Source organism: Panthera onca, chromosome E3 (assembly GCF_046562875.1).
Source record: "Panthera onca isolate mPanOnc1 chromosome E3, mPanOnc1 haplotype 2, whole genome shotgun sequence".
NCBI classification, from domain to species: domain Eukaryota; kingdom Metazoa; phylum Chordata; class Mammalia; order Carnivora; family Felidae; genus Panthera; species Panthera onca.
Genome location: NC_138354.1, coordinates 7,508,916 through 7,536,475, shown reverse-complemented (window position 1 = coordinate 7,536,475; position 27,560 = coordinate 7,508,916). Strand labels below are relative to the sequence as shown.

General features: G+C 47.6%; 4 protein-coding genes across 20 annotated transcripts in view; 3 read left to right on the top strand and 1 right to left on the bottom strand.

The window, feature by feature from the left end:
* SPACDR (sperm acrosome developmental regulator) overlaps window positions 1-4,918 on the top strand; it is an 18,042-nt gene extending 13,124 nt beyond the window's left edge. For 4 of the 11 annotated variants that reach the window (XM_078440321.2, XM_078440319.2, XM_078440317.2 and 1 more), the window contains 2 exons: window positions 856-3,237; window positions 4,732-4,918. The gene's annotated coding sequence lies outside the window, so the exon portion shown is untranslated. The remainder of the gene's footprint in view (window positions 1-855; window positions 3,238-4,731) is intronic. The other 7 variants (XM_078440318.2, XM_078440324.2, XM_078440323.2 and 4 more) reach the window with 7 other exon arrangements.
* A 2,139-nt stretch (window positions 4,919-7,057) lies between these two features.
* On the top strand, window positions 7,058-8,270 carry PPP1R35 (protein phosphatase 1 regulatory subunit 35). Its single transcript, XM_060649370.3, has 4 exons — window positions 7,058-7,382; window positions 7,463-7,715; window positions 7,796-7,932; window positions 8,019-8,270. Exons 1-4 carry the CDS (start codon window positions 7,146-7,148, stop codon window positions 8,190-8,192), a joined length of 801 nt encoding a protein of 266 aa, XP_060505353.1. The 5' UTR covers window positions 7,058-7,145; the 3' UTR covers window positions 8,193-8,270.
* Window positions 8,271-9,089: 819 nt separating this feature from the next.
* Window positions 9,090-14,961, bottom strand: MEPCE (methylphosphate capping enzyme). The gene is made up of 4 exons (XM_060649361.3): window positions 11,977-14,961; window positions 10,121-10,339; window positions 9,816-9,942; window positions 9,090-9,692 (listed from the first exon to the last, which is right to left on the bottom strand). The coding sequence occupies exons 1-4, from the start codon at window positions 13,645-13,647 to the stop codon at window positions 9,640-9,642; spliced, it is 2,070 nt and encodes a 689-aa protein (XP_060505344.1). The 5' UTR covers window positions 13,648-14,961; the 3' UTR covers window positions 9,090-9,639.
* Window positions 14,962-15,046: 85 nt separating this feature from the next.
* ZCWPW1 (zinc finger CW-type and PWWP domain containing 1) overlaps window positions 15,047-27,560 on the top strand; it is a 32,642-nt gene continuing 20,128 nt past the window's right edge. Inside the window, exons 1-9 of one of the 7 annotated variants that reach the window (XM_078440307.2) lie at window positions 15,048-15,601; window positions 17,378-17,424; window positions 18,444-18,491; window positions 22,382-22,440; window positions 23,183-23,406; window positions 23,826-23,904; window positions 24,993-25,080; window positions 25,590-25,747; window positions 25,929-26,051. In XM_078440307.2, the coding sequence (XP_078296433.2) occupies window positions 22,413-22,440; window positions 23,183-23,406; window positions 23,826-23,904; window positions 24,993-25,080; window positions 25,590-25,747; window positions 25,929-26,051 (700 nt within the window). In that variant the 5' untranslated portion in view covers window positions 15,048-15,601; window positions 17,378-17,424; window positions 18,444-18,491; window positions 22,382-22,412. Of the gene's footprint in view, window positions 15,602-17,377; window positions 17,425-18,443; window positions 18,529-22,381; window positions 22,441-23,182; window positions 23,407-23,825; window positions 23,905-24,992; window positions 25,081-25,589; window positions 25,748-25,928; window positions 26,052-27,560 lie in introns of all 7 variants that reach the window. The other 6 variants (XM_078440309.2, XM_078440306.2, XM_078440308.2 and 3 more) reach the window with 6 other exon arrangements.

The window sequence follows — 27,560 nt, the reverse complement described above, 5'->3', positions numbered from 1 at the left end:
CCTACGGAGCCCCTGCCCCGTGTCCTCGGGGTCCGCCCACCGTGGTAACTTCGGCCTTTGGACACTGGTTCCACCGGACAGTTAATTTCTAGTTAAAACAATTCCGGGCTTGGGTTGAGCGTCTTGAGGCTTGATTTCGGCTCAGGTCTTGATCCCAGGGTTCTGGGATCGAGCCCCTCGCTCCAACCCCCCACCCCTCCACACCCCCAGCTCTTTCTCTCTCGCGCGCGCGCGCGCTCTCAAATAAAGCCAAAACAACAACACAACACACACACACACAGACACACACCCCTTCTCAACAAGCTAGTGAAACCTGTCCCCTGCCCGGGAACAGCTAGCCTCTCTCGCCCTCTTGCTCTACTGTTCTTGCTGCCATGTCCACCATCACCGGAGTTCGCACTTCATGCCTAACAGAGCTTTGCATCCATCACCTCATTTAGTCCTGAAGGCAGACCGTCTCTTAGGCCCTAAGGCCATCACTGCTGGTTTCCAAATCAGTAAATTGTGGTTTAGAGGAGTTCAGTAACACCTCTAAGATCCCACAGTTAGTGATATTGGATGTCACTGATCACTGCTTTCCCCATTTCCCTGACTGAACCTAGGGGCCCCTCCTCCTTCTCTCTCGAGGAGCCCCCTCCTCCGTCCTCCAGGGCCAACGGTTACTGTTGTGTAGGTTGTGCACTGCACAAGTCTACAATCAACAGACATGTATGGAACCATTAGGGCAATTTTTCACCACATAGCAGTAAAGGGCTTCAGGAAAGGGGCACATTTTTCTAATTTGCACAAAATTGCCTTGTGGGCTGCCCCAGTGTCCCTGCACCATCTCTCCAAGTTTGTTCCTCCTCTTCCCAGCAGGTGCATCTGCCATCCTACACCAGATTTGGCTTTCTACAGGACCATGGAGGTCTTCATAGAGCCTGGCCCAAGGGATCTACTCTCTTCTGATGGATAGTGCTCTGTGACATGACCTGATGCTGCTCCTCAGTGGGACCTGTACCTGTTAACAAGTACATGCTTACATGTGTGTGTGTTGGGGGTCACCTCATCGGCCAAAGCATAACTACCCCTTGCAGGTGAGAGTGTCTTGTAAGCAAGATGAGATTTTCCTGGTGGGATTTCTGGGGAGTACAGGACAAGTGGATGAGCCCTATGAACCAGGCATGTTGATCCTCCAAGCTGATATTATAAGGGCTATGAAGAGGACTCCCCCCACCCTCCCAGAACCACACTGGGCACCCTGCAGATTTGAGGGTGGGCAGAGGAGATCTGGAGAGGATGGATAGGGTCTCAGGAACATCCAGCTCACTGCATGGATGCCTCCAGCGCCAAGTGGGGCAGAGATGATGCTGGGAGTGGAGTGATAGAAGCTGGCCTAGGATCTAGAGAAGAGGAAGAGAAGGATATGGAGGACCAGTCTCTTGGAAGTGGAGGAGGGGAGAGATATCTAGGCTGCATTGGGTAAGGGGGAACACCCTGAGCTGGGACCACTGGCCTGAAGGTACAGAAGGAAGAGGAGATTTTGATCAGATTGGGGAACCCTGGTCTTGGTGCCCAATGTCCCAGCTTAGCTTCGGGCCATGTGGGGCTCTCTTGGAATGATGGCTTCCCATTCCAGGGCTTCTCCTGTTCCTCCATTTGACCTGTGCCCTGTGTTACCTCAGTTCCTTGCTCGCTGGATGACTCCCAAAGCACGGAGCTTGCTCCCGGCAGGAGATCTGACCTGCTCCACCGCTCCAGCTCTCACTGCACCCACTTTCTGCTTCTAGGGTTTTCTCTTTTGCCAAGAAGCAGTGGATCTCCAGCATCCATCCTCAGACCTGCCACTTTTAAGTTGCATCAGGATACTCACTGCTTCCTGCGGTGCCTGGTAGGCCTGGCTGGTCGGACACATCTATCCAGTCATCCTGAATATCCTGAATTGCCACTGCTGGCTGGGGGCTGGCTGGGGAGACTGCCATGGCTGGTGGGGAGGGGAGATGCTAGAGTCCTGGGGAGAAGTGAGAGTCTTGGGAAGGAGAGAGGAAGGGGCTGGTTGCAGGAGATGCCAAGGGGAGGGGACCAGCCCCTGGGTGGTGGCAAAAGACTGAACCCTGGGTGGTGGCAAAAGACTGAACTGTGTGTGTGTGTGTGTGTGTGTGTGTGTGTGTGTGTGTGTGTGTGTGGTGTTTGTGGGAGGGGATGTACTGCCTGGAACAGAAGCTGCTCAGAGATCAACTAATATAGTACCTCCACCTTTAATAATGAGAAGACTAAGGCCTAAAGAGGAAAGAGATGGTGTTGCTGGAGGGGGTGGGGGTGGGGGGGAGTCCTTTGGCTTCTGGACCCAGGCTCAGTCCTCTCTGGGATGTGAGTCCCTCCTATTCCTCTCTCTGTCCCCAAGCGTGGACTATGGACCTGGGGCAGCAGATGTGATATCTGTGCCCACAGGCACATCTTTGGCGACAGCAGTGTGGAAGGCCTCTTTCTCTGCCAAGTTCACTTCCTGCTGGACTACCTGGTTCCTGCTTGTGGCCCCTCAATCCCTCCAGCCTAGAACCAACCCAATTCCAGATCTTTGCTCAGCTGATTGGTGCCAGAGCAACACGCCTTTCTTCAGCCTAGGATGCAGATAGGAAATGTGCTGGGCATTTGGGGGTTTTCTTGGGGTAAGGACTGACACAGTGCATGGCAGAGAGGAGCTTGTCAGGGGTGGGGTGTGGGGGCTGGGTCCTAATTCCTAGGGCTCTGCTAGCAGCCCAGGTTTTGGTCTCCTAAAACTCAGTGTCTAAGGCCTCAGTTTCTTGAGCACGCTTCCTGGTTGCCATGGTTGCCTGATACTTTGGACATGATCAGTGACCAGCTGTGTGGCCACTCCCTGGACCTTGAGATGTTGGAGGCCGTTGGATGGGCATTGCTGGACAGAGACCCTCACCATTAACTTCTTCACACAAGACTTCCCCTAATGGCCCCTCCCTCTGTGCTGATATGGCCCCCATCCCTTTCGCTACATGGAGGGACCCCAGTGAGTCATTCCTCTATAATGCCAACACCAGGCTTCCCTCTCCAGTGCCTCCAATACACCACCTGTCTGTCTCCCGCGTCCCACTCTTCCTCCTCCTGTCTTTACCTGTTTCCCTTGGTAACTCTCTGGAGCCTGGGGAAGCCTTCTCAGGACAAGATGGTCCTTCATGACCAGATCCTTCTCACCAAGGGGCCTCCAATCTCAGCCCTCCAAGGGATCGGGATGCTGCCAAGGTGAGAGTGTGGGTGAGATCCTGGGGAACACGGTGACCCAAGCCCGAGGTGCTGCCCAGACTTTTCCCCCAACTGTATTAGTTTTCTGGGGCTGCCATAACAAGTTACCACACACTCAGTGCCTTAAAACAACATAAATTCATTCTCTCATGGTTCTGGAGGTCAGAAGTCTGAAATTAGTTTCCCTGAGCCAAAATCAAGGTGCAAGGAGAGCTGTGCTCCCTCCAGAGGCTCCGGAGGAGAATCCATTCTTTGCTTTCGTCCAGCCTCTGGTGGCCACTCTGATCTCTCTCACATTGTCTCCTCTTTGCTGCCTCCCTCTTTTAAGGAGACTTGGGATTGGGCCTCATGTCTCTGGGAGGTCATTATTCAGCCTCCTACATCACCCTTCACCCAAATGCACACACTCACAGTTGTTGATCGCTTGGTCTAGGAGCTGTGGAAATCAGCCAGGAAAGGAGTTGAGAAGTAGGAGAGGGCCCAGGACTAGCCCTAGGCCAAAGGCTCAGTAGCTTCTGCGTGGGCCTACCTGGGAGTGGGAGGGGGGAGCAGCAAAGTCTGGGGGGAACTGCCACATTTCTCCCCAAGTTGTACATCCCAAATAGTATTTGCCCAAAGACCTCTTTTATGCCACCTGCCCCACTTGCAGGTTGGGAAGCACTAGGGGTTATGGGTAAGAGCCTGGGTAGTCAGGCCCTGGGGCCGAGGTAGGCTGAGACATCACCACTTACCAGTTGTGGTTCTCAAAATGTGGGCTAGGGCCAGCAGCATTAACATCATCTGGGAGTTTATTAGAAATGCAATTTCTTGGGGGGAGCGCCTGGGTGGCTCAGTTGGTTAAGCGTCCAACTTCGGCTCAGGTCATGATCTCATGGTTTGTGGGTTCAAGCCTCGTGTCAGGCTCTGTGCTGACAGCTCAGAGCCTGGAGTCTGCTTCAGATTCTGTGTCTCCCTCTCTCTCTCTGCCCCTTCTTGGCTCATGCTCTGTCTCTCTCTCTCTCAAAAATATATAAACATTAAAAAAAATAATAAAATAAAAATTTTTAAAGTTCAATTTCTTGGGCCATACTACAGACCTACTGGATCAGAAACTCTTTGCTGGAGCCTGGCATTCTGTGTTTTAACATGCCATCCAGGAGATTTTGATGCATTTTTAAAAATGTTTATTTATTTTTGAGAGAGGAGGGGCAGAAAGAGAGGGAGACACAGAATCTGAAGCAGGCTCTAGGCTCCGAGCTGTCAGCACAGAGCCCAACGTGGGGCTCAAACCCACAAACCGTGAGATCATGAGCTGAGCTGAAGTCGGATGCTTAACCGACTGAGCCACCCAGGCACCCCAGCTTTTATTATAATTTTTTTGGCTCAGCATAACCTAGCTAATTCATCCAAGTTGTTGTGTACCAATAGTATGTTCCTTTTGATTGCTGAGTAGCATTCTATAGTATGGATATATGATAGTTTAACATTTATTTGTTTGTTTGTTTATTTATTTAGGCTGATAGCAGACAGCCCAATGTGGGGCCGAATTCATGAACCGGGAGATCACTACCTGAGACGAAGTTGGTCACTTAACCAACCGAGCCCCCCAGGCACCTCCGTAATTTAACTATTTACCTGGTGAAGGACATTTGGGTTGTTTCAAGTTCTTGGCTATTATGAATAAAGCTGCTATAACCATGTATATGAGTTTTGAAGTGCTCAGGGCTATGGAATTAGCTACCACATTCTGGGGGCCATGGGTGCTTACTGGGTCCATCATTGTTTCTAACGGCTTTTCAGTGGACAGAACTAGGATACGCTTTTCAATTTAAACTACAATATACCAGGGGTTCATAAGATACTTCCTAAATTCAATATGGCAGAGAATTTGCATGACATCATTGATTTTATATATGTATCTCTTTTCTACTAGGTGAAAATTCCAGTTCTGATACTATTAACATAAGTATGTTTTGTCCTACACATTTTTACGTATTTTCCACATGACTACTGAATATAACTTAAGGTTTTAGGGCAGGTGTTTTTTGTTTTTTTGTTTTTTTGTTTTTAATGGCAGTTAATTTTGTCCTTAGGGTAGATCTTTGGGATGTACAGTTAAATTTATGTGTTTTCAAGTCATTCAGAAAAGCTCCCTTCCGTATTAAGTTAGGCCACCATGTAGAAACACATTTAGGTTCATTTATTTCATTTTACTTTCAACTTTTAGGGATTTTTAAAAAATATTTTTTATTTTTTGAGAGAAAGAGAGCGAGCATGAGCAGGGGAGGGGCAGAGAGAGATGGGGACAGAGGATCCAAAGCAGGCTCTGTGCTGACAGTAGAGAGCCGGATGCGGGGCTTAAACTCACTAACTGTTACATCATGACCTGAGCGGGAATCAAGAGTCTGACCTTAAGGGACTGAGCCACCCAGATGCCCCATAGGGGCTGAGTTTTAAAAATTAATTTTTGTCATATAGCTATGGAAAACATAGGCTTCAAAGTCAAACACACAAAACAAAGTATATCAAAGTCTAGCCTCTTTTGCTTTCATTTTGTTCGCTCCTTCTTACAAAGTTTTTGAGTTATATTTCCACTTAAAAAAAACGCAGGAATTTACATTTGTACCTCCCCACTCCCTGTCACAAATGAATAGTAGAGGAATTTGTATACTTTCCTGCTGAAGACAGGATAGCCTCTAGTGTTTCACCCCTGAGATCCTCAGAAACATTTTTTTCTTTCTTTTTTTTTAATGCACGTAGCTATCTATGCCTTCTTCCACAGCAGTTTTCAGTACGATAAAGCATGTGAAAATACTCAAACTGCAAAGTGGCACACAAACGTGCCTGTTGACGGAGTAATAACCCATCTGGGGAGAACCTCAAGAGTCATGAGCCCAACTTAGCACATTTCACACAAGACAAAAGAGGCTCACAGAACTGAGAGGACCTGCCCCAAGGAACACAGGAAACGGGCAAGCGATCCAGTCTCCTGCCCTGCAATCCCCCGAGCCTTTTTTTTTTTTTCTTTTTAAAAACTGTACTCAACATACAGGTAACTATTTTTATTTATTTATTTTTTATTTAAGAGAGAGAGAGAGAGAGACTGCGCGAGGAGGGGAGAGGGGCAGAGGGAGAGAGAGAGAATCTCAAGCAGCGCCACACTCAGCGGAGAGCCCCACCCCTGCTGGATCCCACAACCGTGGGATCATGACCTGGGTCGAAATCAAGAGTGGGTCGCGCCCCTACAGACACCAATTTTAAAGAGACGAATATTTTAGAGAGCCCTCGAAGGGGAAAAAGTCACAAACGGCTGCAAGGCTGAACGAGGCAGTTCTTGCCGAGGCAACCATGAACGCCCAGAGTCCCGGGAAGAAGCCGGGTCTGGGGGGTCAGAGAGCTTCTCCCTCACTCATACTGGGAAGCTCCCGTCGCAGTTGGCAGGCGACGAAACACACGGAGATGCCGTGAAGGCACCGAGTAGGGAGGGCCGACGTGAGGGCGCCTGACCGTTCAGTTAAAGCTGTCCCATTTGGCATAAAAGACTTGACACACGCACACTCCGGCTTCGAGCAGAAGTCAGATCAAGACTGCAGGAAAAAGACGCCACATCCAGGTTTCCAAAGAAGAAATGGTCCTCGTGAGATCCCGTAGGGCCTCCGCGGGCTCCAGCTCTGAAACTTTGGCTTAGGGGTGGGGCCGAGGTTTTGTGGGCGGAAGGCCTCGGGGAGACAGGGAGGGGAGTAACGGAAATGACGCTTAGAAGAGCCGATGGGGTGGGGCAGGGGCTGGTCTTTCCGCCCCGTTTGGGTAGGGGCAAGCGGTTTCCGGTAGCGACGTCTGGAAGGGGAGGGGCGGGGGAGAGGGGCGGTGAGTTTGTGTTCTGTGACCCCTGGCCTCCAGAGACCTTGCACTCTGGTAGCCAGACCAAGATGATGGGCTGTGAGGAGCCAGGGCTGGAATTGGTCGAAGGGGAGGAGGCCGTGGCGGCCCCAGGGCCACCCCCGGAACCCCGCGCCCCGGAGCCCAGAGCCCCTGTTCCCGAGCCTGGCCTGGATTTGAGCCTGAGCCTGAGCCCGCGGTCCGAGACCCCCGAACGGCCGACCTGCAGCCCTGGGCGGCGGAAGGGGCGGGCGGACCGGCGGGGCGGGGCCCGCAAGGGGCGGCAGGTGAGCTGGGGGAAGGCCTGCCCGCCAGCCCGCAGACGAGCCCGCGCCCACCTCTTCACCGCCCCACTCTCTGCTCCCAGGTACGCTTTCGCTTGGCACCGCTCTCCTCTGTGCGGTCCGAGCCGCTGCTGGCCGCCGCCGCACCCAGCGAGAAGCTCTCGGCGCCGCAGGACCTGGGGGCGCCCGCGCAGCAGAGCAGCCTGGCGTTGAGTCTCGAGTTGCAGGCCGCGCGGGCTGCAGCCGAGGGCCAGTTCGATGCCGCGAAGGCCGTGGAGGAACAGCTGAGAAAGTCGTTCCAGACCCGCTGCGGCCTGGAGGAGAGCGTGGCCGAGGGTGAGAGAGAGAGACGGCCGGCGGGGCGCGGGAGTGGGGTTGAGAGGCGCCGCTCACCTCCGCTCCCCCTGCGGTCTCAGGGCTGAACGTGCCGCGCTCCAAGCGGCTCTTCCGAGACCTGGTGAGCCTGCAGGTGCCGGAGGAACAGGTTCTGAACGCGGCGCTGAGGGAGAAACTGGCGCTCCTACCACCGCAGGCCCGAGCCCCGCCCCCAAAGGTGAGGGACCTGGGCTTGAGGTTCGGCCTTGTGCCCTCCTCCCCTTCCCGAGTGTAACCTCACTTTGGGCTCCCAATTCCCAACAGGAGCCACCTGGGCCAGGGCCAGACATGACCATCCTTTGTGACCCAGAAACATTATTTTATGAGTCTCCACACCTGACCGTGGACGGTCTGCCTCCTCTGCGTCTCCAACTCCGGCCCCGCCCTTCAGAAGATACCTTCCTCATGCACCGGACACTGAGGCGATGGGAAGCGTAGACGTGAAGGCTCCCGGGATTGCTAGTTCGTATATTTGTGTCAAAAACTTTTTCAGAATAAAGTGGCTTTGCTAACAAATGGGACTCTTCTTGGGAGCCTTAAAATGAGGTCAAGCCTCAGGTTGGAAGCTGTCTGGAAGTCAAGTTTTTGGTCTTTTAGGAACTTGGTAGTGCTAGCAAGTTAACACTGTCCCACCCTCCCCACCCCCTTCAGTCGCAGACACTGCATTTGTTCCTTTGCGCTACTTATTTCGGGTCACTTGAACATGTGGGTCTCAGTCTGTAACCCTTTAGGGAGGCCTTCTTCCCTAAAGGCTCAAGGAGCCTGCAAGGCAACTAGCCATTCACACCCAGTTATTTAAATTAATTCCTTGCTTCTGCCTCTTAGAGCCTTCTCAGCTTGTTTCACCACATCCACGAGTGCTCAGTAGTTGTTGAATGAATATTCCAAGTTCCAGAAACAGCTTGACAAGCTGCTAAAGAGCTTCATGTTAAATTGCCTATTCATCTAGTTGCACATTACAACACAGGTGGGTGGGTAATCCTGGAGCAGGTGGGCAGTCTGGTCCATACTGCCTTTTTTCTAGTTCTACTTCAACTCCACTGTTCATTCTTCCTAAGTTGTAAATTTGCCTCTGTCCAAAGCTCCCACAAAATAATTTTTGTCAGTGAGATTTTTTGGGGAGGGGAGATGGCCTCTTTTCTCAATTTCCACTTAAGAATTCATATTATACCCCTTCTTCCAGACTAGAGTTCTGTGTGTGGATGTCACTAGCATTCAACACTCACTGAAAACTCTGTCCTCTTCCTTGTGACTCTAGTTTGGGCAGAGGAAGCACAGGTTCTACTGGGTGGCACCATCCCTTCCCCACCAGCTAGAAAGTGCCAGAAACCAGTGTGGGGGCCACTGCCCTGAACATCAATTTATTGTGCTGTTCTTACATTCCAGACCCAACCCCCTCTCCCAATGGGGGTCAGCAGAGGGAACGATTTTCACAGTACCTGCATGCTTCCCTGCCAAACTTCCCCCTCTTAACCCTCAGTCCATCTATCTGTGGTCCACTGAAACGCAGCTAGGGACAAGGGCTGAGGAGAAATGGGAATCTCCTTTGGAGAACAGAAGGAAGAGGCTAGAGAACTTGATACCCCCCACCTCCCATACCCGAGGAGAACAGGTCAGCAAACAGTCCATGCCATCCAGCCCAGTAAGCTGGGGGGTGGTGGGGAAGGGTGGAGATGAAGATGTCGGTAACTCCAGCACGGATGGGCTTGCTGCAGAGGTGGAGGGAGGAGGCTGGGGCAGCAACATAGGAGAAGCTTTCTTTGCAGATCCGAGAAAGGAAACGATTTTTGGAGCCAGAAAGGAAAGACCTTGGGGTACTTTCCTTTTCCCCCAGGTCCTTAAGAGCAGTGGGTAGCTTCTTCACACTTTCTGTTCAGGGGGCCACTTAGTGGCTGGGGGAACGGGCCTTGTGGAACAGGTACACAGAACGCTGGAAGCCTGAGGAGAGAGTATGCAATTAGTAGGGGTTGGCAGGACTTCAAGACTCCACAGGGTCTGTAGCTTTCTTTCAGGGCCAGCCTCGACATCCCTCCCCATTCTCACCAAATCAGCCAACCTTACCTCTGGAGGTGTTGTGGGGTGTAGCCACAAGCTCATAGCTGGAGAAGCCCACCTCTGGGGAGGTCAGGTAGGAAGTGAACTGCTCTGGCCTCAGCTGGATTCGATAGTAGTTCTTATAGATTGTTTCCTAGGGAGAAGGGCAGGGGACCACTTTAGTTTGCTGGCTTTTCCCTGGCGTGGAATGATGCCCACCCAGGGGGCCTATTCACCTTGTTCAGAAAGTACTTCTCTTTCTGCTTCCTTGAGGCCTTTCTTGTCTCAACTAAAGGAAGGATACCCCAATTTCCACCAAAATCCCAACTCACCGAGAGAGTCTTTCTCTTGCCATAAGATGACCAAGGTTGGGGTTCTAAGACCAGGATGCCCCCAGGACGTAGATGCCGGTAGATCCTGCGAAACATGCGCTTTAGCCCCTCATCTCCCCAATTCAGGTGCACCCACTTGGTGAGGCTGAGGCAGAGCACGACATCATACTCGGGTGTTTGGGCCTCCACCAGCTCATCTCGATCCAGGACATAGTTACCCTGAGGGCAAGAATTGGGAGCAAGGTCAACAGAGGCAATAAAAGAACCACTGCCCCCACACAACCCACCCTGTAGCCTCTAAGACAGAAAGTCCTACAGCCTCACCTTAGCCCTTGGCCACAATCTTCTCTGACACTTGTGAGACTAACTCCCAAATGGTGCCCTCTTTGAGTCTCATTTTCTTTTTTTCTTTTTGTAAAGTTTATTTATTTTGAGAGAGAAAGGGAGGGAGAGAGAGAGAGCGAGCAGGGAGGGGCAGAGAGAGAGAGAGGGAGAGAGAGAATCACAAGCAGGTTCTGCACTGCCAGCACAGAGCCCAACACGGGGCTTGAACTCACAAACTGTGAGATCATGACCTGAGCCAAATTCCAGAGTCAGACTTTAACTGACTGAGCCACCCAGGCACCGCCCCCCTCCCCAAGCTTTTTTTTTTTTTTCTTTAACTTTAGGTAGGCTTCACGTCCAACATGGGGCTTGAACTCACAACCTGGAGACCAAGAGTCCCATGCTGTATCGACTGAGCCAGCTTGGGGGCCCCAAGTCTCATTTTCTTGCTTTCCACCCTCCTGCCCTTTTCTGTTGGTGGTAAGCCAAACATAAAAAAGGAGCCTGAATAATTTTAAACTGAGCAAATTACCCACAAGGTCCCCAAAACTGGTGTGAAACTTCACAGAAAAAACACAGGTTCTCTGGAGACCCCATCCAGTACTTATTCCCACCCCACAAACATTGATCTGGGAGACCACTCAAGTCAGCTGAGTGACTCAACGTTGTAAAAGGACCTAACTCAGGTTTGAAAGGGAACCTGTAGTTCCTTCCCTGTAGTTGAAGCTGGCAGAGTTCCAGGCCTGTTTCCTTTCTCTGAGAGAAGTGAAGAGCCCCATCCCTTAGGAAACCTTTTCTAGATGATAAGCTCATCAACACCCTCTGCAAAGTCCATTCTTGCAGGCTTAACCCAACACACTGCCAACTGTTCCTGCAGACGGCCTAACTGGAATGTTTTATGGAGAGCTATGTGCAGTCAGGAGACAGACACTGAAGACACAATACCCCCCTCCTCCTGCAGAGGACTTTGACTCTTCCCCATTCCACCATCTAGGGTCAACATGAGATGATCTAAGGCCAAGACACTTAGGGTCCTGATCACCAACACTCTTCAACCAAATCTGGATCTAAGTCCCTCTCAAAATATTAGCCACTACCCTCCTCCTCTTCCCACCCCAAGACATTCCATGTCTGACACCTATCCCTTCACGCACCTTCATTCAGTGGGTTGGAGAGCAAACTTTCGGTCTGGACCAAATCTTCTACTAGTGAGCATTGGCAATAGCCCTCAGGGGAAAGTGGACTGGTCTGGATTACAGGCCAGGCCGGGAGCAGGGCAAAAGGAGTCAGACCCCATCTTGGGGCCAGCAGTCATGACAAAGGAGCCCAGGTAGAGCCCCCAGCTTTCCAGATTATAGGAAAGTGCCACTCGGCAGAGGCAGTCACAGATTCAGACCCCTCTCTTGATCTGGTTCTCCCAGCAAGGAGTGCATGCAGAAATCCCTCTGGGTCATAACTTTCCTCTGTTTTGTTCCTATTTAATCTCATCTTCACACCTGGCCCCTATCCCAAGAGCCTTCAGACCCCCTTACCGTGACGAAGACAACATTGTTGGGGAAGACTGATGTGTCTGCTCCATCCAAGGGCACTTGGGGTGCAGCAATGGGACCCCGGCTAGCTGTCAGTGAGGCTGGGAAGCAGCTTCTCTTTCGGACGGTTGTGGTCCCTTCCTCACTCTCTGCCCCTGGGTCCCCCTCAGAAGTCTGGGGTGGCAGACGCAGCTCCTCTGACAGGTAGTGTCGGATGTTTTGGCGGGCAGAGTGGATGAGCCGGGAATCGATATCCAGGCCCACCATGAGGGATGGGCCCCACTTACAGGCAATGCTCAGGGTCAGGTGGCCCACATTGCAGCCCAGATCTAGGACGTCCCGACCCCGAAACCACTCAGGCTTCAACACTCGCAGGCGCCCATCCTCACAGGAAGGATTGCGGTAACCATAGTACTTGCAATAATTCCCATACTGGAACTTGCACTGTTGCTTTTTGAAGATTGCTGCAGGTAGTGGGTAGAGGTGGTGGTGGTGGCGGCCTCCCCCACTCCCCCGGCCCTTTTCCTTGGGAACCTGGCCTCCACCCCTGGCCCCTGCCTCTGACTTGCTGGAAGTCCTGCGACGTTTGCGATGTCGTGAGGAGGAAGACGGGGGTGCAGAGGTAACTGAGGCAGCTGGAGGGGCTGAAAGGGAGCCTGAGGGACCCTGTAGGGCAGATGGAAGGGGAGACACGACCTCATCCCTGCAGTTGATGGCTGTGTTGAGTTCATAGGGCTGGGGGGCATCCCGGTTCTGGCCCCTATGCCGCTGCTGCTGTGTGGCGCCCTCCCCATGGAGTGAGGGAGTGAGGGGGGCTGTGGGAAGTACAGAGTGGCTATCATTCCCTCCAGATGCCTGCTGCTGCTGGTGGTGCTGTCCCCGGTGTCTATGCCGCTTCCGACCAGTCTTGAGTGGCGATGCAAGTACTACCTGGGCCTCATCAGTGCAAGTATTGAGACTGAGCGGGTCAGTAATATCTTTGGGGATGAGGATCTCCACTGGATCTCGCCCCTTGGCCGGAAGTGGAGATGACTTAGGGGTCTCTGCATTGAGTGCGCGGCTCACTTCCTCATCCAGGAGACTATTCAGGTTCAGTGGATCAAAGATATTGCCTCCCAGGAGAAAGTTGGAGGGTAACACAGAATCACAGTCCGAATTAACCCGCCTGCGCCTCTTGAAGGCTGGATGTTTGAAGCCTCCACCACCCCCTCCTACATTACAACTATTTCTCCTTTTGCCCCCACCTCCCCCAGGGGGCCGGTGGGGCTGATAGCCATTTCGGGGCCGAGGAGGGGCAGGGGGACCCAGTTCTGTTCCGCCCCCTCCCCGTCGCTCCTCCCCGACGTCAGGGGGAGCGGCTCGCCCGTGGGGATCGGACAAGCGGGCCTCCCCGTGCGACTGCGCCTGGGGGCTGTCCCCTCGATGCTGCTGCGACTGGCCTCCCCGAGTGGATGTAGCCCCAGGACTCTCCTTGCCAGCCCCAGAAGCCGGGGCCCCCGCCGAATGAGCGCGCGGGCCCGGCCCACGCTGCGTCCCGCCGCAGAGCTCCCCGGAGGCGGCCTCTCGGTGCGGTTGCACCGTGGGGCCGCCCCCTCCGCCCGACTCATCTTTGAGCGGCGGCGGCGGCGGGGCCGGCACCAGAAACGGCTCCTTCTCCGCCGCCATCTCGATCATTTCCTCCCCTTATTCCGTCCCAGGCGAGGGCAACGAAGAGGGGACTAGGGGGCTTAACCCCCTCCCTAGAGCCCGCTCTCTTCCCCCCCCCTTCCCCGAGTGCGCGCGCAGCTCTGCTCTTCTCGCCTGGTCTCGCGCCTCCCCCGAAGCGCGCCCCACTCGCCCGCGAGACCAAAACAAGATGCCCGCGAGAACGGAACAACTCGAGGAGTCAACCGCGCGTGCGCCGAGCTCTTTCTCCTCTACCACTACCGCTTCGCCGCGAGCGCGCACTGCTAGAGCGCGTTCCTCATGCCCCTGAACCACGCATGCGCACTCCGCCACCACCCTGGTTGCGCGCGCATCAGAGTACGAACCAACTTAACGGCTCTGGGAGTTTAAATATAGCCCACCTCAGCCCTCCCCAAAGCCCACCACCCCAAATTGACACCCTACTTCCCTTCGCAGCTATGTCCGTCCCTACTGATATCCTTTGTCTCTGCCGCGCGATCCCACCCACCGTAGGCGGGGGACGGGGAGCTGGTGTGAAAAGGTCTCCTTGACACCCGACCCTTGTTCCTGAGGAATGAGTCTCAGCGGTCTCCGCCCGGCTCTAAACCCAGCAACCTCCCTACCCCGCCTCCTTCCTCCCCCTGGCGGGCAGCGCCTGCGCACACCCTTTGGGCTTGCGCGGGTAGAAACAGCACGTGCTGGAGATGACACCCCGCCCTCCACCCTAGAGGCGGGAACTGTTACGTCGCTTCCTCAGATTTGGTTCACGCAAGCGCGTCAGCACGATCCGAAAGGGGCGTGGCCAAAAGAGCGGGGCGGACCTCATGAATTATTCATATTTGGTCCCCCCCACCCCTCCCGCCTACCTACTTAGAAAGGCTTCCGAGGGAACGGAGGGGGTAAACCTAAAAGTAGAGGAAGAGAAGGAGAGGAGCGTACAGACGGTTTTCCTACAAACTGTCCTCAGCGAAATACAATAAGTCATTGTAACTCACCCCCCTGAGAAATATTCTCTGCTGAACTGAAAAAAAAAAAAAAAAAAAAAGGCACTAAAACAGCCGATGTTGTCCAACTTCCTCTTCCCCCGAAACGGCCGAGTCGTTCTCTCGCTCCTCCGCCTTCCCCCAATCGCGATCACCTGAGGACACCACGCCCTCCTTTTCGCCTCCACACTTAACAGCCCTGGCACCAACACCCCCTCCCACCACCCAACGCCTGTGTGCGATCCCCCAGCCCTCGGACTGCGACCCGACGCCCACCACGGCCACCAATAGCAGTACACCCCCTACTACCACCGCCACCTCGCACGCAGGCCTTCCCAAGCACACGGTGTCTTCGTGCAGCCTTATATAAAAACGAGTGTGGGCGGGGAAGAGGGTTGGTCTGCTTTGGGCCCCCTGCCTCGGCCAATGGGGAAGAAGCTATTCGGCGCCCTTTCCACAGGTTGCGCGTTCTCCCTGCCGCCAGGGCTTAGGGAGCGGGTCCTGGTGGCAGAGAAGGCGGGAGAGGCGAGAGTGGGCTTGCGGATAGTCTCAACTAAAATATCAATATAGGGCGTGGAGGAAACTAAAAGTTAGATTAGGAATCAAGAAACGAAAGGAGGAAGGAAAAGGCAGTATGGGACAGACGGAAAAGTTAGTAAACGGAAGATGTGCTTCACGAACGATCAGGCGCTGCTCCCGTCGCCTAAGAAAGTGAGGCCACCGAGGATTATGGGATTTGTAGTTTTACGTGTCATCTGGTTGGAAGATGGCGGAAATGACAGCTGCGCAAACGCAGAAGCAGCTTCAGCTGCGCTTGCGCTTCAGTCCCCGGACCACTCCCCTGGGGTGGGAACGGTGCTTGTGCGTGGCCTCGCGCCTTTCCTTGTTGGCGGGAAAACTGAGCCGAGATTGGGGGGCTTGCAGAACTGCTGCAGTGGCTCACTCTGCTCCTCGTCTTTAGGCCCTCCTTGCTCCAGAAGGTAGCTGGCTGTTCTCTGGTTGTAGATGAAAGGGCTGGGCTCTGCTAGTCCTCTGTCTCCTGAGGAGAAGTTTTCTGTTGAGGGCGACAACGAACTCTTACCCCTCCTTAGCATCTCCACCGCCCCCCGCCCGCAAACCTACCCTCAACAAACAAAAGTAATCCAATATCCTGGAGGGCAAGGACGGAGTGAGCGGGAATGAGGATCCTGGTGCTTCCTCCAGGGGTGGGGGTGCGGGCGCAGGCGGGAAGCTGAGGGAAATAATCTCCTGGGGCGGGGTGTTCTTGAGGTGGAAGAGAAGCTAGAAAGGTACTGTTTTACCCATTGAGGGGAATCAGGGACTTTTGACTCTGGTAACTCCGATATTAATTGCTGCCCTTAAGAGAGAATTGGTGAGAGAAAAGAGGGAAAATGGGGATCACCAAGAGTTCTAACCGCTGGTTTGAAAGGCGGAGTTAGAGTTTCAGACCTTGGCACCCATGTGAGGGGAGATGGAGCGGGGATTTAGGGGTTCCTGGGAATGTGAAAACAACACACAAAGGCGGATGTGAGGTGGCTAAGGGGCACCTGTGGAAGTGTTGCCGTCGGCAGACAGCAAGGTTTAGAATATCAGCACTCAGGAAAGAAAGCCTGTGTTTTGGTGCGTAGTGGCCATATCTTTGTGCTTCCTTGCCCTTTGAACTAATAAGCTTTAGTTCACCATGAATTTATTTTTTAAAGAGCTTATTTATTTTGAGAGAGGGCATGCGTGGGCGCACGTGTGGGGGAGGGGCAGAGAGGGAGAGAGAATCCCAAGCAGGCTTGAGGTGAGGATGGGGAGGTGGGGTGGAGGGTGTTTGAATCTCATGAGCTGTGAGGTCATGACCTAAGCCTAAATCTAGAGAGGGGGGCTTAACTGACTGAGCGACCCAGGCACCCCCCCCCCACCCCCCCCCCCACTCCCTCATTAATTTATTGATAGGATTCTGTACAAGGTTTAGTTCAGGTAGTTACCACAGCAAATATCTTGTTATGTTAGGTATGGGTAGTGAAAGTAGCTGGAATCCTGTTTTTACACTCTTGTGAAATCATGCTTGCTGAGGAAGAAGAAAAAGGAAAGGCGGGGGAAGGAAATAAACTCTATGGTTTTTTTTTTTTTTTTTTTTTTAATAACTATCATTCCTTTTTTTTTTTTTTGCAACGTTTTTTATTTATTTTTGGGACAGAGAGAGAGACAGAGCATGAACGGGGGAGGGGCAGAGAGAGAGGGAGACACAGAATCGGAAACAGGCTCCAGGCTCCGAGCCATCAGCCCAGAGCCTGACGCGGGGCTCGAACTCACGGACCGCGAGATTGTGACCTGGCTGAAGTTGGACGCTCAACCGACTGGGCCACCCAGGCGCCCCTAAACTCTATGGTTCTTAATGGTGGCATGAGTTGCCTGACTAGCTCAGTTGATAAGAGTATGAGACCCTTAATGGTGGCATGAAAGTAAGCAGGAGTCCACGTGCCATTAGACATTACTGCCAAAAGGAAATCAGACTCAGCATAAAGGAGATTAAAAAAAATTTTTTTTATGTTTATATTTGAGAGAGACAGAGCATGAGTGGGGGAAGGGCAGAGAGAGACAGAGACACAGAATCTGAAGCAGGCTCCAGGTTCCAAGCTGTCAGCAACAAGCCTGAGGCAGGGCTCAAAACCCATGAACCTCAAGATCATGAACTAGAGTTGGAAGCCTAACTGACTAAGCCACCCAGGCACCCAAGCATAAAGGAGATTTTAAATATAGTTTTCTAGGTTCATGGAGTCTGTGTGGACTGTGTGTCTGAGGACAATTCTAACAGGTTTGCTTTTATTCTCTTCAACCAAGGAGTCCAGGAACAATATAAAGAGGGAATAACTGGGTAGTTAAGAGAGAGAAATTTGTGAACACATTCTAAGTGGGGGGAGGGGGATTAATGGTTTTGGGAAAATATTGACAAGACTGAATTGTTGTTTAGCTAGATCAGTTCTCAAGCTTATTGGTCTCAGAACCCTCTTGTGTTCTTAAAAGTTACAAAGGACTCCAAAGATTGGTTAATAGCTACGTATCTTTTATTTATGTTGATATTAACATATTAGAATAAACGGGGAAAATTTTAAATTATTTTAAAATCATAAGTTATAATTAATAGTAAATGATAATGATATGTTGACCTAAATAACTTTATGGAAAACATATTTTTCCTAAATGAAAGAAAATTAAGTGCAAAGAATGGTGGTGTTTTACAGTTTTGCAAGTCTCTTTCATGTCTGGCTAATAGAAGACAGCTGGATTTTCATCTGTTTCTGATTTCAGTCTGTTATGATATCTTGTTTTGGTTGAAATGTATGAGAAAATCCAGCCTAATACAGATAAGCAGTTGGAACAGGGAGGGGGGCCCCCAGAGGTCTTTGGATCACATTTTGAAAACTGCTGAAGGAGATGATTTCAACTTAAAATCACCGATGGCTTTCAGTGTTCTAAGCGAAAGAAAACTTACTCTTTTTTGGAACACCTCATTCGCCTTACCTTTGTTCCCTTCATTCATTATTTCTAAGTTCTTTTTCTGTTCTTATTCATCCTCCTTTCTTACGTTGAGTGGTGGATCTGACTTATGGAACGTTCTTTTACTTTCATACTTAAAACTTTATTGAATTTTCTCCCTCTCTGTTTCATTTGAAGTAAAAACAAAAACAAAACCCCTCAAATGTTCTAGAGCCCCCAGTTATTTAGTAGCTAGTCAGAATGAAAGTTGGTGGTATTTTGTGTGCTTATTAACTGTCTGGTTTTAAAAATATTTCTCTCTCTTTGTGCTTTGTTTTAATATTCCTTATGTGGAAGGAGAAAATTCATCTGGAACAGAGGACCAGAGACTTGAGTTGTCATAAAGTGAGTGACTCCTGGCTTTTCCTTCTCTATTAACCAGGTTAGAGATTTTCTTTAAAAGTAATGTTCTTCATCACATCCTCCACTCTAGATTAAGGGGAACTATTATGTATCACTGCTTATAGATTTACTTTATTTTGTTAAGGATCCATGATTTTATCCAGTTGGTTGGAGCTCCAGTAACACACTTTGGCCTAGAGAGGTCAGTATAGGTTTAGATAATGATTTGAACCTAAATACTGGAAAATTTTTGCATTTTTAGGTGGATCAAAACACTCTATTTAAGGAATTTGGAGTTTAAAAAAAAATCACTTTTGAAGTGGTAATATAGGCATGTTACAAAATGCTAGAGATATAGAAGGGGGTGTATTAAAAAGCACCCCCAGCCACCCAGTTCTACTCCTTAGAGGTTAGTGTCTTGTGTATTCTTCCATAGATAGTTTGTGGATAAGTTTAAGCATATTAGGTAGATATACATTTAAAAAAATCAAATTTTGTCATTTCAAATACGCTAATTTTCATTTTGCTTTTCCCCTTTTAGTATAGCTCATCTTGTAATTTATATTACCTTCATAGGGACTTCTCATGATCTTTTTTAGAATTCTGGAGTCTGGAAGAAAATATATTTGTCATTTTTGATCAAATTAATATTCATTTTCAGCCTAACTGTATTCAGTTTTTAGCTTCTATTTAGAATTATCAGAAAGAAGACCAATTTGCTGCAGTGTTTCTTCCTTAATATGCCACTCTCCTTTTTTCCTAGAGTAAATAGACTTAGGGGGTTGGTGGTGATGAGTTAAGATGGAAACAATGAAAAAAATATGTTGCCCTCAATATATAGGAAAGGTAGTTGCTGCAGAACAGCACATCTGAATTATTCACATTTATAGAAGTAAGACAAGGAACAAAAAATATCAAAAGATAGTTTGAAAATACATTTAGCCATGCTGTGGACACACTAAGTCAAGCCCCCAGTACCTTTTGAATTCACCTTGGGATCTAGAGAGAGGAACTCTATACCCTGAGCAACCAAATGTTCACTATAATTTGGTCATTTGTTTTTTTTTTTTTTTTTTTTGTTTTTTTTTTTTTCAACGTTTTTTATTTATTTTTGGGACAGAGAGAGACAGAGCATGAACGGGGGAGGGGCAGAGAGAGAGGGAGACACAGAATCGGAAACAGGCTCCAGGCTCCGAGCCATCAGCCCAGAGCCTGACGCGGGGCTCGAACTCACGGACCGCGAGATCGTGACCTGGCTGAAGTCGGACGCTTAACCGACTGCGCCACCCAGGCGCCCCTATAATTTGGTCATTTGAAGGTCTTAAGTTTTTCACCTTTAAAGGGACATAGATAGATAGATATCTCATATATAAGATCCATTTTATGCTACTTTTGTGTCTGTTTATAATGGGAGATGATAGAGTTGGAAGACTGAGTTTCAGGTCCAGGGCCTTCAAATTACTCAAAACCAACAGCCAGAAATAAGATCATTGAGAAGAATAGATGTGTTATTAGTAGAATTTAGAGGCAAAAGTCTGGGTTCATCCTGTCTCTACCATGTATTAACACTGAGGCTTTGGGAAAATCACCTAACTGCTTTTTGCCTATTTTTTTTATCTGTAAAAAGGTGAATTGGCATTTTATGACCTCTGAGGACCCTCCCAGAGGTACAATGCTTGTTATAATTGTTATAAAAATAAGAATGGCTTATATGCTTTAAGCCTAAAGAAAACTGGGTAGAAGAGTTATAAGAAGTTTAAGCTGATAAAACAAACATATTTTCCTTCTAATTAGTAGAAATAGTATTAATAGTGGAAGTGTAAACTGGAAAAAAATGTATAAATTATTGCAACTTCACAAGAGGAATCTTGCCACTCTGCTGGGCCACGAATGGCTCATAACTGTGTGGAGACAAATCTCTTCAGACTTTTGTGTGACTAGATGTCTCCCCATTCCCAACCCTCAGTTGTCTATCACTGTGAAAGGCCTGGTCCTTAAATCCAAAGTATCTGGAAACAGAATTTTCTGTGTATTTCAATGTGTACTTTTAATGTGTGCTTTCCACATGTGCTATAATATCAAAATGGTTGTGAAGCACTGAATTAGACTCTTGGGATATAGCATACCATAGTTAATAGCGTAAACTTTAAAATCAGGAGGGTTCAGGGGCGCCTGGGTGGTTCAGTCTGTTAAGTGTCTGACTTCGGCTCAGGTCATGATCTCACGGTTCATGGGTTCAAGCCCCGCATCAGACTCTGTGCTGACAACTCAGAGCCTGGAGCCTGCTTCGGATTCTATGTCTCCCTCTCTGACCCTCCCCCGTTCATACTCTGTCTCTCTCTGTCTCAAAAATAAATAAACGTTAAAAAAAATAAAAAAATAAAAAATCAGGAGGGTTCAAATCCTGAATTACTATTTATCAGTTACCTATTATCTCTAAATCCCTCTAAGCCTAAATTTCTCCAAGTGTAAAAAAGTACCTATCTCATAGATTTACTGGGAGAATTAAGTGAGATGACATATGTAAAGGATAAAGAATATGGTTGATGCTCAGTAAGTGTCACCTATTATTATTAGTCACGATTTTGATGGTGATAATGAAGCATACTGATGTAGCATAGAACATCTGCAAGTAGATAGATAGTTTCAAGATATAGAGTGGAAAGTATTAGATGCCTGTGACTAGCTTCTCTGGGGATGGCTGCTGGTTACCAAATATTTCTGAGCCTTGAATAGGGATTGCTAGAATCTAGCACATTGGAAAATTTATTGCACTAGAAGATCTAAGTAAAGATTATAGTGATGTTAAAAAAGGGGTTAAAAAGGGGGTTCTTTATGCATAGGGACCTCTGAATTAGGTCAGAGAATTGCCAGATTATTTGTGTTTTAAGTATTTAGGAAAACCTTGTGAGATGAGTTTATCCTTTTGAAGAACACTCTCACTTTTTAACTCTCAGGACTGTTCATACTGCTGCTGCTGCTGCTGCTGCTACTACTACTACTACTACTTTTTATACTTCCATCTATTAAAAACAGGCCCAAAACTCAGTTGGTTATGTTAAGCCCATGTCACCAAACCAAGACTAAACAGTTTTGGCTCTCCCAGAAATAGAATTTTGGTTTATAGTCAATCAGGAATCACTTGATCAGCACTATTTAGGTAATCTGCCTAATAGACCCCTATCATCTCCTATAGGAAAGTAAACTTGCAATAGGTAATTTGCTTGTTTGCCTAGTGTAACTTCCTTGTTCCAGCTCCCTTCTGCCTGTAAAAACTCTTTCATTAAAAAAAAATTTTTTTTAATGTTTATTTTTGAGACAGAGCATGAGCGGGGGAAGGGCAGAGAGAGAGGGAGACACAGAATCTGAAGCAGGCTCCAGGCTCTAAGCTGTGAGCACAGGGCCCAGTATGGGGCTCTAACCCACGAACCACGAGATCATGACCTGAGCCAAAGTCGGATGCTTAACTGACTGAGCCACCCAGGCACCCCTAAAAGTCTTTCATTTTGTACAGCTCCTCAGAGTTCTTTCTATCTGTTAGATCAAATGCTTACCAATTCATGAATCACTGAATGAAGCCAATAAGATCTTCAACATTTACTCAGTGAATTTTTTTTAACATATCACTACCACTACTGACAAGTGCCTGCCTTACGTTGGACATGACTCTAGGCACTTAAAACATGAAGGAAAGTTGCTAATCTTTAAAACAGTAACTCTCATTATCCCCTGGCATGTGATTGGCACTGCTGAGGAGGTAAAAGTACAAGAGGGCAGAAAATGTAGTACAGCAGTCCCAGGTAAAGATCCTAAGCCCAACAAGACAGAGAGAGAAGAAAGTTTAAAATCAAGTTCAATCAAAGTCACAGCAGTTAATTTCTTTTTTCTAACAGAGGCACAAAGAAAGTGTAGCTTCTGAGCTAAATGATGGCAACGTTGCAGAGTAAAGAAGGTGAGTCAAGGATGAGGGAGATTCATTTTTTTGTACATTTCCCTCATTTTTTCCTTCTTTCTCAGTCCCTGGTAATGTAGATACACTTCCCACCAAAGGGAAGCTCAGTCTATATATATTTGGTATACACTTTGCTAAAGTTACTACTTTTCTAGAAACTTTGAGTGAAATATATACAACTTAGAAGCAGTCTAGCTCAAGAAATATATGAACTCATAGGGAGACAAAAGACATTTAAATATCTATAATACAAATTCGAATGTGATAAATGCCAGCAGAGAAGTATTAAATGTTATGGAAGCTCAGAAGAAAGAGATACTGTTTATACCTGGGAGGATCAGTGTAATTTTCATTGCACTAGTTTTTTTTTTTTCTTTCAACTTCCTGATTTTCTGTAAAATTTTCTTTAAAGTTAAATGAACAAATTTTTAAAATTTCACATTTGAATAATTCAGCTTTCTGTATGTTTATATTTGTCACCTTTTAATTACTCAGTAGTTCGTAAACTTGGCTGAATAATCTAGGTGGCCTTGCAAAATGACAGATTCCTCAGCCTCACTCCCAACTGTTTATTTAGAATTTAAGGGGTGGGGTGGGGTGGGAAAGGAGAGGCCTAGTAATCTGATTTTGTTAAAAGCTCTCTCCAGGTAATTCTGATATGACCAGTCAATGGGCAGTGCAGACACTTTCTGTGCTAGACTCTATGTTTCATAAATCCATTTGATGATCAAATTTCTTTCAGAACATGGGAAGGGGTCAAAGAAAACCTTTGCCCCACCTGTACAAAAAATGCATAGCCTGATGTGCTATAGCCCTAACTCACTCAAGGAGGAGACCCTGGGGATCAGTTCCTCAAAGGACAGGTTAGAGAAGAAGGAGGAGAAAGCAACCACAGAAAATGGTCCAAGCAGTGGCAAGGAGAAAAAAGGAAAGGCTCAAGACAAGCAAGCAGAGAAGAAAGAAAAGGTATCAGTCTCATTGATGGGTTCTAGTGGGACAGTTTCTTCTAGACATCCAGTCTAGACAGTCTTTTCATGTAGGGGAACTTTACCCTGTACTTTAAGTTTTTTTATTCCTTTCTTGGGGGTTCTATTTTCTTAAAGAGGTGAAAAATATTTTGAAGAAAGCCTTTAGCTGGAAATAATAGGTGGGTAGGGATTGAGGTGGAATGGAGGTGAAAGTAAATGTGGTCAGAGGCTTTATAAAATTTTCCTTTTCTTTGATTCCTTTATTCCCAGGAAATCTGAGACAGAGTTTATAGAATCCTTAGGGACAATACCTTCATGCTCTCAGCCTTGTGAACTTACTGGCTGATCTAAAGGCTGGTCAGAGAGGAGACCTGGGAAAAGATGAATGGTTTTCCTTCTCTGCCCTTATCTCTGCAGGAAAAATTAAGTCTCACCAATGCAGAATTTGAGGAGATTGTCCAGATTGTGCTACGGAAGTCCCTCCAGGAGTGTTTGGGTATGGCTTATAGTGAGAGAAAAAGAGTTTCAGTTAGACAAACTGTTATCTGAAGGGGTAGAGTAAATTGACAGCTTTTCTCCTTCCCTCCAGTTTCCTATAAGTAAGGAAATATTAGATGTCTTTGAAATATATATATTTTTTAATTTTTTTTTTAACATTTATTCATTTTGGAGAGTGAGAGAGACAGAGCATGAGCAGGGGAGGGGCAGAAAGAGAGGGAGACACAGAATCCGAAGCAGGCTGCAGGCTCTGAGCTGTCAGCACAGAGCCCGACGCGGGGCTTGAACTCATGGACTGTGAGATCATGACCTGAGCTGAAGTCAGACGCTTAACCGACTGAGCCACCCAGGCGCCCCTCTTTGAAATATTTTTAAATATTTCATCTATCAACAGGACTATAGCTAAACTACCTTATGGGGTACAGACTTCTAGAAAAATAGATTAAGTTGAAATAGATTACGTTGACTTCAGAATATAAATACAGTCTCAGATAGTTTTTTTAAGTGTAACTTAAATTCACTTTCACATGTTTACAATATACTTAGAAAAGATAAATTGTATTTACTAGATTTGAAGAACTTAGTTTCCATCTACCCTTGTGTATTTGTTTCCAATACTTTTTTAACATATGCTCAGGGATTTGATTTTTGGAATAAAGAACTCTACAGTGTACACCCTGAGGATTTTGCCATATGTCCTGAGGCTAAGGAGAATAGTCTGATGTTTTCAGCTATTCTTAGGTGTACTTCTATTCCAAGAGAAAGTTTGAGGAACAAATGGTCTAAAACACATTACATAAGATTTCTTTTATGTACACAAAATAAAATTGACATTACTTGGCTATCCTGGAGCAAGGCGGATCAATCTGGAAAGACTTGCCAAAAGATACAGATTTGTAGTTTTTCCTGAGAATTTTAAGGCTTAAAGGTCTATGATCGGACAAAACTCCAAAGATGGACTCTTCTAGGCATCATTTTAACGGAAGGTTGCAGTTTAGAAATAATGGAGTCATTATTTTCTTTAATTGTTTCTCTGCTTATAGTATTTTGTTTTGGGAGAGATGGGATCTAGCCTTGATTTTTCAGAGACTTCCTGTGCCCAGCCCATAAGACGTGCCCAATTAGACAAGGAACCAGGAATTGCTTCTTCTACTGATAATGATAATGCTGATGGGTAAGTTTATCCCAGTGAGGCAAGTTGATCACAGGGTAGACTTAGCATTGGTAAATGGTTATCTATCTAGTCATTTTCTTTATATTTTATTTTATTTTTGAGAGAGAAAGAGAGAGCGTGAGCAGGGGAGGGGCAGAGGGAGAGGGAGACACAGAATCCGAAGCAGGCTCCAGGCTCTGAACTGTCAGCACAGAGCTGGATGCGGGGCCCAATCCCACAAGCCATGAGATCATGACCTGAGGTGAAGTAAGACACTTAACTGACAGCCACCCAGGTGATCCAAGTCTATCTAGTCATTTTCATATCTCTATGGATTTCTCTCAGCTCAGGACAGATACCTGTTTGAACTGGGAAGAGTAGGCAAATAGAGGGATAAGATGGCCTCTGGAGGCTGTGGAGAGCCTAGGATTTTTCTGTACTCCTGACTTTTATCCTTGGGTTTTTTCAAACAAAGGTATGACAAATGGCTCCTTTTTGCCTTTTCATTAAAAAGAAAATCTTATTTTCAGAGAGAAGGTAATGGTACCTCATATTCTAGAGATTTCAGCCACTAAGGAAGCTGGAGTAACCTCTGTGATAGAGACACCTAAGCCAGGCCAGCCAGATCCTCCACCTTCTGAGAAGAAATTCAATAGATTCTCCTTAAGCAAAGGAAAGAAAGGAGCCCGTAAGTATAGTCAGATATACTTTGACATCTGGCTCCAGTACTTATTCCACAAAATTAGGGAATGGGACAGTGGGCAGGCTGAAAATTTTCGACCCAGGTCTTGAAACTATTAGATTATGATCCTTCTTCCTCCTTTCACTGGCCCTCACTATCTATAGAATGTTTTGTTTTATCTTCCCAGAAGATGAGAAAATGGAGAAAGCCCAAAGTGGACGTGAGCCCAGACAGAAAGCTCAACTGAAAAAAACAGTTCAAAATCATTCTCAGATCAGAAACCAACAAAAAGGAGAAGTCAGTGGTTTTGGTGAGTTCAGCATGATTTGGAAAACCTACCTGGGTTTGAAAATTGGAGATGGAGGACAGAGGCAAGGGTTAGGTAGCTAGAGGAAATTCTGCAAACACAATAATTTATCTCTCACAGCTACTTGTAAGAGATACGCTGCTGTGGAAGAGAAGGCTTTCATTTATTCAGTTATTTAGTCATATAATCCATAGTTGTTGGATGCCTACTGTGTACCAGGCATTTTAGGATGTGCTGAGTAAATGTAGAATAAATTAATATATGCCTGTTGGAAGGGAAATAGGCTTGTGAGGAAGGCAAAAAAGAAAGCTACAAGGTGGGAGTAGACTTGAAAAAGTTTCCAAGAAAGGATACTACTTTTTTCTTTTTTGATTTAACTTTATTTTTTATTTTTTAAAATTTACATCCAAATTAGTTAGTATATAGAGAAGCAACAAGAAAAGATACTACTTGAGCCATGTGTTGAAAGTATCATTTAGTAGGGTGAACTGAGGTGGGGATGAAGGTCAGAGTGATATTTATTGGCAGAGTTATGGAGGAGAGCTAATGATTGTAGCTTTTAGGTACCTTGGGGGGGATAGAATGTTGTAGGGGGAGATAAGGTTATAGGCATGCAAGGGCCAGATCATAAAAGGCCTTACATGCCAGGCTAAGGAATTTGAATTTTATTTTAAAGGTAAAGAGGAACCATTGACCTCTTTAGGGGAAAGTTGGTAAGATTTGTATTTTAGAAAGCTCACTGTGCCACTGGCATGGGAGATGGATTAGTGGGAGCATGACTAGACCCACAGAAATAGTGATCTAAACAAGGAAGATAGGCAGTAACAGTGAAGAGGAAGAGACACATTTGAGATCTTTAGGAGGAAAGATCAGTATGATATGGTTACCAGTGGGATCTGAGGATGATCCTGTTTTCTGACCTAAGTGCTTGAAAGAACCATTATTTGAAATGGAGAATATAGACGAAAGGGCACATTTTCAGACAGTGAATTAGCTTTGGACAAGTTAGAGGGTCTGTGATGAGCTTTTGCATCTAAGAAAGAGGTCTGGGCTGGAAATACAGGTTTGGGAATCATCTGCATCAGTAAGAATGGATGAAATTTTCTAAGAGGAGGGTGTGGAGTGCAAAGAGAAGAGCAATGAATAGAAAACCCATAATGTTTAGGGGAAACATAATGTTTAGGGTTAAGCAGAGGAAGAGCTTCACAGGAAGAAAACTAAGAACTAAGAGAAAACTCAGAAAGGTAGAATCTAGGAGAGTATGGCATCACAGATGCCAGGGGAGGAGAGAATGTCAAGAAAGAGGGAGTGTTTAGCCTTGTGCTGCTACAGAGACATCAAAGAGGATAAAAATTTGAAAATGCTCAACGATATTACAGTTAGGAAGTCATGAAAAGTCAGAAAGACGGGACACAGAATTTGAAGCAGGCTCCAATCTCTGAAGTGTCAGCACAGAGCCTGATGCAGGGCTTGAACTTACAAACGGCAAGATTGTGACCTGAACTGAAGTCA